This window comes from Lontra canadensis, unplaced genomic scaffold (genome assembly GCF_010015895.1).
Source record: "Lontra canadensis isolate GAN:19392208 unplaced genomic scaffold, GSC_riverotter_1.0 scaffold46, whole genome shotgun sequence".
NCBI classification, from domain to species: Eukaryota; Metazoa; Chordata; class Mammalia; order Carnivora; family Mustelidae; genus Lontra; species Lontra canadensis.
In genome coordinates this window covers 383667-398702 of record NW_022631040.1, presented here as the reverse complement: position 1 = coordinate 398702, position 15036 = coordinate 383667, and the positions used below count along the sequence as shown (strand labels likewise).

The 15036-nt window shown below is 35.7% G+C and overlaps 1 protein-coding gene across 5 annotated transcripts in view; it reads right to left on the bottom strand.

Annotated features, from left to right (window-relative positions):
• KCNT2 (potassium sodium-activated channel subfamily T member 2) overlaps window positions 1-15036 on the bottom strand; it is a 344381-nt gene that overhangs the window by 125153 nt on the left and 204192 nt on the right. For all 5 annotated transcript variants that reach the window (XM_032872884.1, XM_032872885.1, XM_032872886.1 and 2 more), the window contains exon 14: window positions 345-453. In XM_032872884.1, the coding sequence (XP_032728775.1) occupies window positions 345-453 (109 nt within the window). The remainder of the gene's footprint in view (window positions 1-344; window positions 454-15036) is intronic.

The following is a 15036-nucleotide window of genomic DNA, read 5'->3' as shown; positions in this document are numbered from 1 at the left end:
TGATGTAGACACTTAGAATTTAGGATGAAACAAATTATCTCAAGATTAGTTAGAAAAGACAGAAAATAACTGCCAGTTTTTTATATGTCTTAGACCACTTCCCCCTCCCCCTTCCCCTCACCCCCCACCCCACCGCTTAACTGGTCTATAGTTGTCTATCTATCTATCCATCTGTCTGTCAGATGAAGATAACTCACACAAATACAAGTGTTGTATAGGTACATATCTAGCTATATACCTTGGCTTACTGTACTTCTAAATCACAGGACTGCACTTATATTATTGTTATTATTATTATTTTTACAATTAAAAAATGAGTTATCTTAAAGAAAACATATACTTACTGCCCTCTAGAGGTATGAACCAGTAGTGTAATAAGTGTAGATGTTGCCGGGCATATACAGTTTAAAGCTAACATGGCGTATTTAAACTCTTCTTCACAAACAACGTGATCTGTTTGAAATAGAACAGGTAAATTAGAATAATTTACCTTGGGAGAGTACTAATTTAAAATAATATGAAAAATAAAACAGCAAATAAAATTACAGAAGTTTCCACATAAACACACTTGTCTTCAAGATATTTTTACGTGTGCAATCTTCCCCAGGAAAAATGTCTCATGAGAGTGAGTACTAGATTATGAGTTAAGTGGCCCCTTCTGTCTTTAATAAAATCATCAGCCTTCAGCAAAATGTTTATTTTTCCTATTCTTCATCTGTACAAGGAGGTGAGAGGTAAATAGATAGTTTGAAGGCGCAGTATGGAAAACAATTCAGGGACTTTATAAAGTACCTTTTAATTCTGATAATTCTATGGTATGAAATGCAGTAGTATTGATTTAAAGCATTATTGATTTATCAAATTCATAGTCACATGGCACACATACTTAGAATTATTAAAAGACATGGTAGATAACATTTATATAGTGGTAATAGATTTCGTACAATCAAAACAACTATGACTTCAGGCAATAAAAACTAATGCTAAAATACATTTAAATTAAAATTGTACTTTGACCTCAGGACCTACAGTCATAAATGCAAGAGATGATAGGATTCAATCAGGAAAGATAATAAATGGTAATTGAAGTCACTGACATAAAAGCAAGAGAGTGTGCTAAGGTGGGGACACATGAGAGGTTGCAGGCCACATTAAAGGGAGGTGATGCTACTCAGCCCATGTCTATTACTTCATACAGCAATGAGGGCACAGATACCAGGTATCCAATTTTCCATAGAAGTAATATTTTAGAGAAGTGATTAAGATATTGTTTACTTGGGGGGGTGGACTTTCCTTCCCAAGTAAACAATTACAGTTGGTATGAGAAATAAAGACAATGTGTAAAGTTCTAAGAAAATAAATATTCCCAGAAAATAGTTTTAGCTATGTTAAGAAATAGACGGCTGAATTTGTAGGTGAGTTGGATATCTACAGAATGAATACACAGGGGTCCCTGGGCTGCAGAATCAGTTAAGTACTGCAACTCCGCTCCTCACTTCTCAATGCCATATGATAGCCAAGGTTTATTGAACATACCAATAAAGTCTTCTCTGTCTTTCCCACCTTCTCCACCTCCATTACACTGTCCCTACTTGTTAGAGGGTTCCAATCCTTATCCATAATTCTTAAGAGCCAGATATCAGCTTTTAGAATTATTATTATTATTATTTTAGATTTTAGAAAGGCAATGTGCTTTATCTACCAGACCCTATGTAATACATGTAGGGAGCAACCTATGCTTTAACATAGAATTATTCTTGCAGCTAAATGTGTGAATACTAAGTGGAAAAATAAAATTCAGTGTGAGGATTGCTACCAAATAATTTCAGGTCAGGTGTGATTTCACCACCAACAGAAATGCTTTTCTTTCTTTCTCTCTCCCATTCTTTCTTTTCTTTTTCCCCCTTCCATCCATCCATCCAGCCTTCTTTCCTTCCCTTCCTTCCTCTTTTCCTTCCCTTCCCTTTCCTTTGCCTTTTTTTTTTTTTCCAGAATTTTCTGGATTTTGGAGTTTTGGCTAAGGGACTGTGAATCTTTATTCAAACTATGTTTATCTTTCACCCAGACAAATGCAAGAGCTTCTTAACTACTTTTCATGTCTTCCAACTCTTCAGCATTTTATTACCCTTCCAAAACTGTGCTGTCCAATTAGAGCTGCCACCACCACATTTAGCCATTTAAATTTAAATACATTGAAATACACATAAAAGTTCAGTTCCTCCCTCTTACTAGCCATCTTTTAACAGCCATAAAGTGCTCAAAAACATTTGTGGTAACTGCCTACAGTATCAGACAATGTAGATATGGAATATTTCTGTTATCACCAATAACTAGACAGTGCTATAAGCCAAACAGATTAAAGACCTCCCATAAATTCTAAAGCTTATAGGATATATTTCACATTCCTTAAAATGTCACTCATACACGGGCAGAATTTGGGTAACCTTACTAACATACTATACTACCTTTCCATGACTTTTCTCAGTCACATCGCTGCTAAAATTGCTCATTTATAATAATATGAGGGGAGGCAGAACAGACGGGTATACATGCAGGTTGGGAGGTAGATTGTATAGGTATAAGTTTATGAAAATTCTGTTTTCTTCTTATGGTTCTGTTTTCTTTGTGAAATTGGTGGGAATAACGAGTAAAGGAGAGGCCGGAGGGTAAGAGGAGAAAATACAGCACAGTCGCTTCAGAGAGTGGAAGAAGAAACAGAACAGTGAAACACAGAAATGATATTTGTCAGCTGCTGACCCTGAGAAATCAAGGATCATGAATTTAAAGTGGGAATAGTCTGCACATTATCTTTTGTTTATTTTGTTTATTCAGGCCACATTCAAATTCATGGAAGTAAACACTATCTTCTGTCAAGAAGACCGAGAAAATTCACCACAGTGACTTCTGACAAGTCTAACTAAAGGTCAATTAACTGAGGATGAGTTAAAATAACAGATTATAACGGTGTGCTATGGAATTCAAACAGGTTAAGAAGAGAAGGCAGGATCTGCAGTTGTCAATAATGGTAAAAGTTTGGTAGAATCAATGAATTTTAAGTCCCGGTGTAGTCAAAAGATGGGTGGAGTTCTGTACTAGAGGATGTGAACTGGAATGAGAGGCAGTGGTCAGAAAGAGGGTCATCAGGAACAGAGATTATGGAAGCGTCACATTAACAAGTAAGACATGATTCGTGGCGTGTCCCTCTGGAAGCGGGTGCTGAAATAGGACGGTGAACAAGAACATTCAAAATAGGGGAATTATAGGTACACAAGTCTAGGGCATTGAGAGAATCATTTTCATGGCTATCAATATCATTAACTATTATGGCCATACAGTGTTGGAAAGAATAGTAAACTAGGGGACCAACGGCTCTCTCTCTCTCTCTCTCTCTCTTTTTTTTTTTTTTTTTAATTTCTGCTACTTGTCTTTCTTTTCTGGGATATTTCCCAGTTGCAAACTGCCAATTTTTATCAAATAATTTTTTAATTAAAAATGTGAGATTTGGGGCGCCTGGGGCTCAGTGGGTTAAAGCCTCTGCCTTCAGCTCAGGTAATGATCCCAGGGTCCTGGGATTGAGCCCCACATCGGGCTCTCTGCTCGGCAGGGAGCCTGCTTCCTCCTCTCTCTCTGCCTGCCTCTCTTCCTACTTGTGATCTCTGTCTGTCAAATAAATAAATAAAATCTTTAAAAAAAATGTGAGACAATGTTATATAAAATTTAAGTATATTGAAAATGCATAATGGAGAATTATATCTGTAACAGAAATTGCTATTTTTCCTTATTATCCATTTTCCCCTCTGTATGCAGAAACAACATATCTATGGAAACATGTCTATAGAAATGCTTGGAAGGGAGAAGAATACAAATGTGTGGTTGGCAGGGCCTTGCTGATTTTAGTCAGGTGTACATAAAGAGATGACCCGAGGTAAGAACTGATCACTTTGGAAGCAGAGAGAGAAAGGAATAAAGCTCTCTTAAACAGGGCATTATTTCTTACAGCCAGAAAGCTAAAACAAGTGTCCAAGAAAGAATCTGGACAGTTGCAGAACCAAAAAAGTGACCCATACCCTGAACAGCAGGTGATGATACTTTCTCAGAGTCTTTATGAGAGGCCTTCCACTAAGACTTCTCCCAAACCAATAAAGCCAGGCCTGTGGCAAGAATCAGATTAAAGTGCTGTTTTCCCACTCAAACTTATCTGTTTTAGATGATGGCAAGGTAGCTGTCATTACAATCAAGAAGGAGAAATGAACAGGGCAACAAAAACCAGTAAACACAGCAGGTTTAAGAAAGTCCTTGGAGAAGAACTTGGAGCACAATTACTGACACATGGAAAGGAATGAAAGAACTCTGCTCCAATTTGAACATTTTCTGTGGCCACAGAGACTAGTGAATAAAGAATATCTTTGAATAGACACGAAAAGACAAAGGAGTTACTCCTTAAGAGCAGAATGAGTGTCTAATAAGGAATTTATTACGAGGTCTCTACCATTCATGTCTGACAGGATTTCTTCATTGCTATGGACCAACAACTGCTGTGTGTCTCCAGTTCTTCCTTTTTCTAAACACCGATATTTTACCAAAATTATCTTGTTTCACTATTTTATATGCATAAGTAGTAGGGGTAGAGGTAGCTAACTAATTTATTAGCGTGTGTGTTGCCAGACCGTGAGAAGCCACACCTAAAACTAATTGCATTATCCAGAAGTCCTGGGCTTTGAGTTGGATGCAGTAATTGATACAGCTCTGTGGAGTGTTTTTCATATAAATGGATGAGTCTCTCAATATATAGGGAAAATATTGTACAGGACTACTAAGTGTATAAGGATCTGGACTGTGGCTGAAACTGCTATCACCCATGTTCATTCCTTCCTTCTTCCTTTGAGTAAGAGAAGCTCTTATTTCCTCTTACCCATCCCCCAGCTGTTGCTGGGTGCATGTTTGTCCAGGTAGAAATTACATTTTCCAGCTTCCCTTTAGTTAGCTATGGTCACTTCACTAGGTCCGTCCAGCTACCATCTTATTTTTTTTGTGGACAAAACCACCTTTCCTAAACTCTTTCCTTCTTGTTGGTGAGACCACATAATGGCAAAAACTCCATCTTGATTATGCAGACGTAATTCCTTAGCAATGATAGAATCGGTCCCTTTTTTTCTTTATAGTGTCTAATTTTCCTCCCTTGTTGAAGAAAGCATGTCCTCTTTCAAAATGATGTGCATCTCATGTCTTCTTCTCATCCTTTTACAGTTTCTGTGTATCTGTTTTGATTTAGAACCTTCTTGTTTGTAGCTTCCTGTTAAAGCATGAGCACAGGAGATCAAGTGTTGTCACTACTGAGTGTGCCAAGCCATGGGCAGATACTGATCCCTCTGAGACTAATTTGCCTTACTTTTAAAATGTGAATAGTAACCGTATGTGCCTCATAGGATTTTCTGAGAAGAAAGGTAGACAATGAGTATGAAATGCTGTTCAGAATTCTAAACAAGTACATAAGCTCACAATCATGCTTATTAAAAACAAAGACGTCAATAAACTATCTTGAAATAATGCCAACAATACATTTTTAAAAACGTAAGTAGCAAAGCAATATAGCATAAATTTATTGTTCTGGAATTAAAACATGATCCTCGTTTTACAAAAATGCTGACTTCTGCCTGTAAGCTTATATGCTCACATGTATGTCTGAATAAGCACAGAAAATTTTAAGAGCAGGAATCAAGCTATTAACAGTAGCTACCTCAACGAGTAGGCAAATTTTCAAAAACTATGACTTATAAAATATTAGGATCGTGTGAGATTCTTGGTTTCTTTTTTATTGTTATTTTATTATTTTTAATCTAAGGGGCTTTTAAAATAAGCACTTAGAATTAAAGATACAAGTTTATAGATACTTATGAATCAAATCTGTTTTCAAGTCCCTTTTACTTTAAGGAAAATAAAATTGTTAATTACATTTTAACAAGTCAGAATCTTTTTTTAAAGTCTGCCTCAGTGTTTTCTGAGCTCCTGTATGATTTAAAATACTAGAAGCTTCTTCTATGCAGTTGCTAGGTAACAGATCTTTGGAAAGCAGTAACAACAGTGGAAAATGCACTAAACCAATGCAGGGTTGTGATTTACAGAAATCAAATATCCTTTGGAAAAGAGCTTTTAAACAGGAACACCGAACAGGGTAAATTTTAAAAACTGCTATTTGTTTTCATTTTATGGGGATATGTTTATTACATAAACTGACTGAATAAATTGTGTTATAAAATATCTCACACATTCTTTGCTTATTAGACTGTTTATAAGCATGAGAGGGTCGAGTGCTATGAAAATTGCTTTTTTTTTCCTTAGAGGAGAATGGATAATCTCTAACAATTGAACTTGATTTTGACCCTGTCTCTTTAATCAATACAATAACCAATCGGTGAATGTGTGTGTATGTTGCCTGTGTGTGCACACACACACATGCATGATCATACAACAGAGACTTTTGCCAGTTCTAGGATAGTGAGCCGTTCAACTACAAATCATCTAAGAATAGGCTTAAATGAACCTTTAAAAGTCATTTAGTTTCACAGGATCTAAATATAAGAATGCTTATTAAACATAGAGAATTCAGCTCCATTTGAGATTGGCAGCACCCTATAAAACAGATTTATTATATCTCAATAATATAAAGTATGAGAAGCTTGCTTGATTTTCCAATTGCTTGAATCCTTGCATTATTTTAATGCTGCAGGTTTTAATGTATCGTATTAATTAAATGCTCAGGAGAACCAAGTTTCTTGTATTCCAGAGCAGAACAGTTAATTCTATTAATCTCTGTTTCTTTGAAACATATCAGAAATATTGCAGTTTTAATATTTTTTGAAAAATTAGTGTCCTCAGGGCTCTGATTTCTTTGGGTTCTAACTTAATGTATTCTCTTCTCAGTAGCTCATGATAGTTATTGAGAGTTAAGAATACAGTTATCGAATCATCTTAATAGTAATAATAATACCAAACAATATTTTAGTTTCTATGCTAAGTGATTCATATGTATTTTGTATATATATTATTAAAACTCACAAAAGCTCTATGATGTATATGGTATTAAACCATCTTCAGATAACAAATCAGATGTTCAGAAGTAAAATAACTTGCCTAAATCCATTATTATTAATTTAAATTCAAACTACTGACAGAGAACTCTACAAAAATTAAACAACTTTAAAACTGATTAAACAAATGGATTAAAATAAGTGGTATATTCTAGTGGTTTTCCTTTGTCCTGAACCCACTTTAAGGATTACTGCTTGCTACCAGATGGACAAATGGCTCAAACAGCCACTAAATTAAACTGATAACTGAAAAAATATAACCACTATGTTCCCCAAATACCCATCATTTAATGAGGCAGTTTGGAAGGAATGAAGTCAAACTTGACCTTGAAATCAATTTTGTTACTTTGCAATCACACACACACAAATTGCAGCTAGACTAAAATGATTTGAGTCACTGATTCAAAGGGATTTGGAAAGATCTCTAGATTCATTAGTAGCAAATATACTGTTAAACTGTGATAAATGTTACAAAAAAAAATAAATGCAGGGGCTATTAGGGGATACAAAAGGACACCTTTCCTGCCCTGGAGCAAATCGAAAAAAGCATCTCCAAGGAGGTGATGTTTAAAGGAAGATTTTAAGGATAATTAAGAATAAGTTATTTGAACGGTGAAGAAAGTGGACAAAAGTAATTTTCTTAAAACAACATGCAAGGGACTGGAAGAGATTATGCTGAGTGAAATAGGTCAAACAGGGTGCCTGGGTGGCTCAGTGGGTTAAAGCCTCTTGCCTTCAGCTCAGGTCATGATCCCAGGGTCCTGGGATTGAGCCCCACATCGGGCTCTCTGCTCAGCGGGGAGCCTGCTTCCTCCTCTCTCTTTGCCTGCCTCTCTGCCTACTTGTGATCTGTGTCTGTCAAATAAATAAATAAAACTTAAAAAAAAAAAAAGAAATAGGTCAAACAGAGAGAGTCAATTATCATATGGTTTCGCTCACTTGTGGAGCATAAGGAATAACACGGAAGAAACTGGGAGATGGAGAAGAGAAGGGAGTTGGGGGAAATCAGAGAGGGAGACAAACCAAGAGAAACTGTGTACTCTGAGAAACAACTGAGGGTTTTGGAGGGGGTGGGGCCGGTGAGCCTGGTGGTGGGTATTATGGAGGCATGTATTGCATGGGGCACTGGGTGTGGCACATAAACAATGAATTTTGGAACACTGAAATAAAATAAAATAAAACAAAATTTAATTTAATTTAATTTAATTTAATTTAAAAAATCAGGGAGGTAGAAGGATATTTAAATTTTTATGGAAAATTAACAACAAAAAAGGTCTGAAGATTAAGGAGAGAAAACAATACAAAGTTGCTGACAGAGCATTGGCAATGGGATCTGGTATAGAGATGAGAAGAAAATTGTGTTATAATAAAAGAAAGGCAGGAAGTGGTAAGTGAAAACAAAGCAACATTTAGAAAAATGAGATAAAGTCTTAGATTGTAACACAAGAGTGGAAATATTTTGATAAGAAAAAAACCCACACTGTTAAGGGCCTCCCAGCTGCCCAAGTGAGTTTGTGGTAACATGAATTGGACCCACTAAGTGATTTCTTTTTTTTTTTTTTTTCCTCCAGCAATGCTCATGAGGCCAAGGAGCAGGAAAAGGGGATCCATCTATGTAGGATTTTGTTTGTGTGCATATTTTTTTTTTCCAATCTGGAGCCATAAAAACGAAGGAAATTAGTATAGTATTATGAGTTTGGTTGAAATGACAACCCATAGAGTTTGGTTTGTTTAAAGAGGGCAAAAGAGAAGAAAGGAAAGTGAGGCCTAGGGAGAATCCACACTGATGACGCTTTGGAGCAATGCTCCTCAGCTCTTTGTGATGAAGAACCAGTATTTTTTTTTTCTTTTTCTTAATTTCCAACCCACTGCAGACACTTACGTCGTTCTATTGTACATGACTGGCACCGAAATCATGCCACGCATGACTCACCTATGATTCTGATAGGAGTCTACTCACTTTCCAAAGAGATAACACACTGATGGTGCACTTGGATGTCACAGTGACGTTGAACTGCTATCAAAGTTGCTAAATGCTTACTCTCGATTGCTATACTTAACTTGTAGCCTAGCAAACATCTGCAGCCTGACACTGGTCTTCGATCGGCACTTAATAGCACTGCATTAAAAGTCTTCAGGAGGCAGAAGGAGCGTGTTTAGGTGGTAATGGAAGGTTGAATAAGCAAAACAGAAACAAAGAAGAGTGAGTGAGGTTTGAAGAATATAGATAAGCCTGGAAGTATTTGGGATGATGTCGAAGTACAGGTATATCCATTACATAGTTCTTTCACTCTAAATCTCTGGGAATTCTTGTCAAACTGGAAAATGGATCTTTTGAATCAAGCATTCTATGAAGTTTAAAATATAGTTTCTTAGCACTTGTAAAAATGTATGATAAAGTAGGAAAATGTAAGTGTTGTCCTGTGCTCGATTTAAAGGGTCATGAGATTTGGAGTCACAAGATATGAGTCTGAATCCCATGTGTTTAAGCATGTAGTCTTCAGGCAACTGTGCTTAGTACCGTATTAGACAAATACATATAGTCATTTACATCTGTCTTATAAAAATACAAACTTCAGGTTGAAATAACAGAGGGCAGCATGCAGTAAAACTATAGTCTCATACCAAGTAAATAGTTTTGTTTTATAAAAATAAATAAGTGGCAATAGAGCTTATATGACTGCACACCTTTCCCTTACCAATAAGGGAAGATGCTACAATTTACCTGATTCTCCCAGACACATGACAACCCGTGGCCATATTTATAGCTGTTATGTGCAATCTGTGACAGCTGTTTTTTTGGTAGTGTCATTACTCTGGACAAAATTGCAAAGGAAGCTCTCACATCACTTATAGTAGACATTTAGTACATACTTATTAGCAACTGCTTGCCTCTTGACAGTCTCCCATAATAACTAAATCTTTCCCTTTCCTTCCAAATGATTTTACTAAATGAAAAATGATAGATGATAGATACATAGGTAGACAGATAGATGCTACTCTCAACTAGATGGTCATCTAACAATCTGAACAAAGTAAAAGTACAAAAGAAGACTGAAATTTCAGTTTTACCAGGAGACATGTGCAACTTAAAAGGAATTCCTCAATGCAAAGGGATTTTGATTTAATGGGTAATTGAGCCAAATGTTAGGTCTAAATGAGTCCTTGCCCACTTGGGTGTTCTTCTTCAATACCATCAACTTTCCACCAAACAGCTCTTACAATTCTTCGACATAATATTCATATCAACAGATTCCAAGAAATAACATAAGTTAGGCATTTCAGTCATTCACACTTCACCCACTCTTTTTTGGCCTTAAGGGATAATTCTAGGGGCTCCTACAAATTCTGTCTTACAGAAAGTAACTTTTGGAAAAGTAAACTGATTTGAAGTATTAAAAGATGAATCCATGAACAATCTAGAGGCAAAAAGCACAAAGGTACAAAAAAGTAGACAAAATTTTTGTTAGTTGAAAGCACCATAAATGCAATCCAAAGACAACTTGCAAACTGAAAAAAAAAATGCAATTTTTAAAATGCCAAAACGTTCATAATTTTAGAATATGAGAAATCTCTATAATTCACTAAGAGAAAAATAGTCATCTCTGTAGAAAATAAGAGTACAGGGATGTATTTTATATATGAATGAACACAGAAGTGAAATGGGCAATAGGTACATGAAAATGTGCAACTCTCTTAGTAATCAAAAACTGAAAATCAAAATAAATTAAACTATTAGACAATACCACATATCACTTAACAGCACACATTTTAGAGACAGAGAACGTGGATTAAATACCTGTTTCTACCACTTAGTACAGCATCATCCACATTTCACTTAATATCTTTGTGTCTCCATTTCCTCATTTGCAAAATGAGAATACTCTTGACTCTTGAACAACACAGGGGTTAGGAGAACCAACCTTATGCATAGATGGCAAATCCACATAGAACATTTGACTGCCCTAAAACTTAGCTATCCATCATCTATCATTAACTAGAAGCATTGCCAAAAGCATAAACCGTGGATTAACACATATATTGTATATTATATGTATTATATACTGTGTTTTTACAACAAAATAAGCTAGAGAAAAGAAAATGTTATTAAGAAAATGATAAGAAAAATAAAATTAGAGTGCCGTTCTGTATTTATTGGGGGAAAATGCACATATAAGCAGACTCCTGTAGTTCAAATGCATGTTGGTCAAGAGTCAGCCATATTAATGAAATCTATCTATGGTATCAAGTGTCCTGGAGTAATAATGGCTCTCCTATCCTGGTATTCACAGAACAGGGCTGATCTGTGTAACCAATAGGATATTGTGGAAGTTACAGGGTGGGACAGTGAGGGCTATGTCACAAAAGACATTGTGGTCTCTGCCTTGCTCTCTTGTAGGTCAATGTTTTCTGGGGGAAGACAGCAGCCGCATCATAAGAACACTCAAGTAGCCCTAAGGAAAAGTCCAAGAGGTAAAGAACTGAGGCCTCCTGCAATGGCCAGCACTACCTTGCCAACCATGTGAGTCAAGAATGAACCACACCGGAAGCAGATCTTCCAGCCCAAGTCAAGCCCTCATGTAGTCCCAGCTGATGCCTTCACTGCAACATTGACCATTAGTCCTCTTAAATTCCTGATCCACAGAAACTGTGAGATAATAAATGTGTTGTTTACACCAAAAAGCTTTGGGATTGGTATGGGTACACCCCGATAGATAACTAACACATGACTTTACAAGGTAGTGATGAAAATTAATTCAGTTAATCTACAAAAAGTGCTTTGGAACGGTAGTCCAGGGCACCTGAGGGGCTCAGTCAATTAAGCATCTGACTTGATTTTGGCTCAGATTGTGATTTTATGGTCATGAGATCAGGCAGGGAGCCTACTAAAGAGTCTTTCCCTTTCTTAAAAAAAAAAAAAAAAAAGCAAAATAAAACAAAACAAAGAACTATTCCTTGAACATAATAAGGACTATATAAATGCTGACTGCCACCATCAGTATAATAATAATAATAATGTTCTTAATATTAATTTTCATTTGCCCAAGGGGCAAGAGTTAAAGGAATATTGCCCACTTTTGCAAAAGTAAGTTATACATTTCTGAAGAGCAAATTAGCATTGTGTATTAAAAATCAGAAAAGACCCCATACTATTTAACCTAGAAGTTACACGAGGTAATCATCTGAAGTTTATCACACAAGTTCAAGAAAACCTCTTTTATGATATTGAATATGTAAATATGTACATAGGTATGTATGTAAGTACGTATTTATTTTAGTCCTGGACAAGACTGAGTCGTAGTAAGCTGAAAAACAGAGAATGTTGAATAAACACAATCCACAGAGGAATGAATTTCATCAAAATTACTAATCTACAATTTCAAGATGTTACAAATTTCTTTTCCTTATTTTCAAACACATACACTTCCAAAATTTGTTGGAAATAACATCTCAGCTCTTTACATTCAACTTGGTGATTTTTTAAAAATAGCTATCACTTTTTAACTTTGCCTTATTTTTCATTTGTCATTGGAAGCTGAGTTAACATTCAAGAAGGAAGTAGCTACTGATTTATCATCAGTTTTAGTCTGTATAAATATAAGGATACAGAATAGCTAATGGCTTAAATGAGAACTTGGCACGAATGAAACTGTTATATTAAAATATCAAATGGCATTTGTCACGGGTTATAAAATATAATAATATGCTAATTGCACAATTTCATAAATTCATATACATTATCTTTTACCAACCTAATGAAATTTCAGCTCATACAAATTATTATAGTCTATACAAACATAACCCCCAGTCATAAAGTGAATAACATACTCCGTCCTTAGATATTAACATTCACAAATGTTTTTATGGCATTAATTATACTTGATAATTTGGACCTTGTGGAAAAAATGTAAAAATGTAAAATCTATAAATAAATTTAAAAACAACTATTAAACCACCTTCTACTAGTATTACGCTTCTATATAAAAATGAAATATAATTCATTATATGTGAATTATATTAATAAAACTATTACCCTACTTTAAGGAATTGCATATCTTACTTATTCCATTTATACTGACTTTCATTTTAATATAATTTCTAGTAAGGACTATGGTTGGATAATACATATACACCCCACATCTATGTATCTCATATATCTAGTCTCATATTGCTAGACATTTTGCTTCTTTCTACATTTATTTTTATAATAAATAAAACTGAAATAAAAGTCCTTTTTTTTAACTTAAAGATTTTATTTATTTATTTATTTGAAGAGAGATCACAAGTAGAGAGGCAGGTGGAGCGAGAGGAAGAAGCAGGTCTCCTGCTGAGCAGAGAGCCCAATGCGAGACTTGATCCCAGAACCCTGAGATCATGACCTGAGCCGAAGGCAGAGGCTTAACCCACTGAGCCACCCAGGCATCCCATAAAGGACCTTTATTTAAATGTTGTGTGTAGCTCATAATATTTCTTCATGAAACCTTCATGTAATTATGTAAACATATGTTAGTGACTATGTGACTAATGAAGGAGACAGACAAGGGACAAACACAGGAGGAAAGAACTGGGTTTTCCCTACACATGCAGAAAAACTACAGATTTTTTTTCCCTTTTCACTATTTCATATATTGTCACATATTTTAATTTTACTGAGTTATAGTATTACTTTTGAACATTGTTACTGGATCTTTTAAGATTTTAACTCTTATACTATAGTCTGCATACTTTTAGAAATAAGATACTGTGAGTCGAGCTCTGTGCTTGTCACTAGATACAAAGCATTTAAGAAATTCATATTCTAGGGGTGCCTGGCTGGCTCAGTCAGTGGAGCATGTGACACTTGATTTTGGAGCTGTAAGTTCAAGACCCATGTTGGGTGTAGAGATTACTTAAAAACAAAACCTTAAAAAAAAGAAAAGCAAAAAGAGAAGTTTCTATTCTAGAATTAAACATCTAAGCAACTCAAAGTCAATTAGTAAGCTACTATAATACAATTTCTATTAAATGGGAAGATATACAAAAAAGAGATTAAGGTGGCAAAAAGAAAATAAAATGATTTTTCACTTTCTTTGATTCCCACAATCAATTGATTATTAGGTTTACAGAATATATCTGAAGTGATTCATGAATCTGTTCTCACTCTCCTCATCCATCATCACCACTCTGGTTCAATCCCTCAGTCTGTCTCACTTGGACATCCTAATAGCTTGCTAAGTAATCACTCCTGTGAGGCTCTTTGTGTCATCTCCACTGTACTCCATGCTTCCGCTGGAGCTACTTTATGATCTGGTTAAACCATTATACCTTTACTTATAACTGTCATCAGTCACTCCCTACTTCTCCAGCAACATTCCCATTCATTAGTAAAGCCTAATTCACAGTCTCTCTCACACATTTGTGTGTGCACAGTATGTTCTCATGCAGTCTGTCTTGAGGCAATGTTAAATAAACATCCCAGGATATTATTAAAGCATTGAGATATTATATTATCCTCGTATTAGGATCTCATTCCTTATTTTAAGAGACTTTTCAATACAAAAGTAATTACTTCAGGAATAAAGATATATTAAGTCATGAAAACTTTACCTACATAGGTCTATCAGATTGACTAAATTCATCAATCAAAATCTGATGAAACTTATACATAATTAGAATCCTGAGTTTTGGTATATATGGAGGGTGACAAGGGCAGGGGAGGAAGATCATAAGGTCACAGCTGAAGCTCTACGTGGCAAAAACAGGCTCTGTTCGAGTGGGTGCAGAACGTAAAAGTACGCTGGCTCACTGGTTAAAAAAAGGGTGACGTAGGGGAACCTGGGCGGCTCCGTTGTTAAGCGTCTCCCTTTAGCTCAGGTCATGATCCCAGGGTCCTGGGATCAAGCCCCATACCAAGCTCCCCGCTCAGTAGCAGAGCCTGCTTGTCCCTCTCCCTGCTCGTACTCTCTAT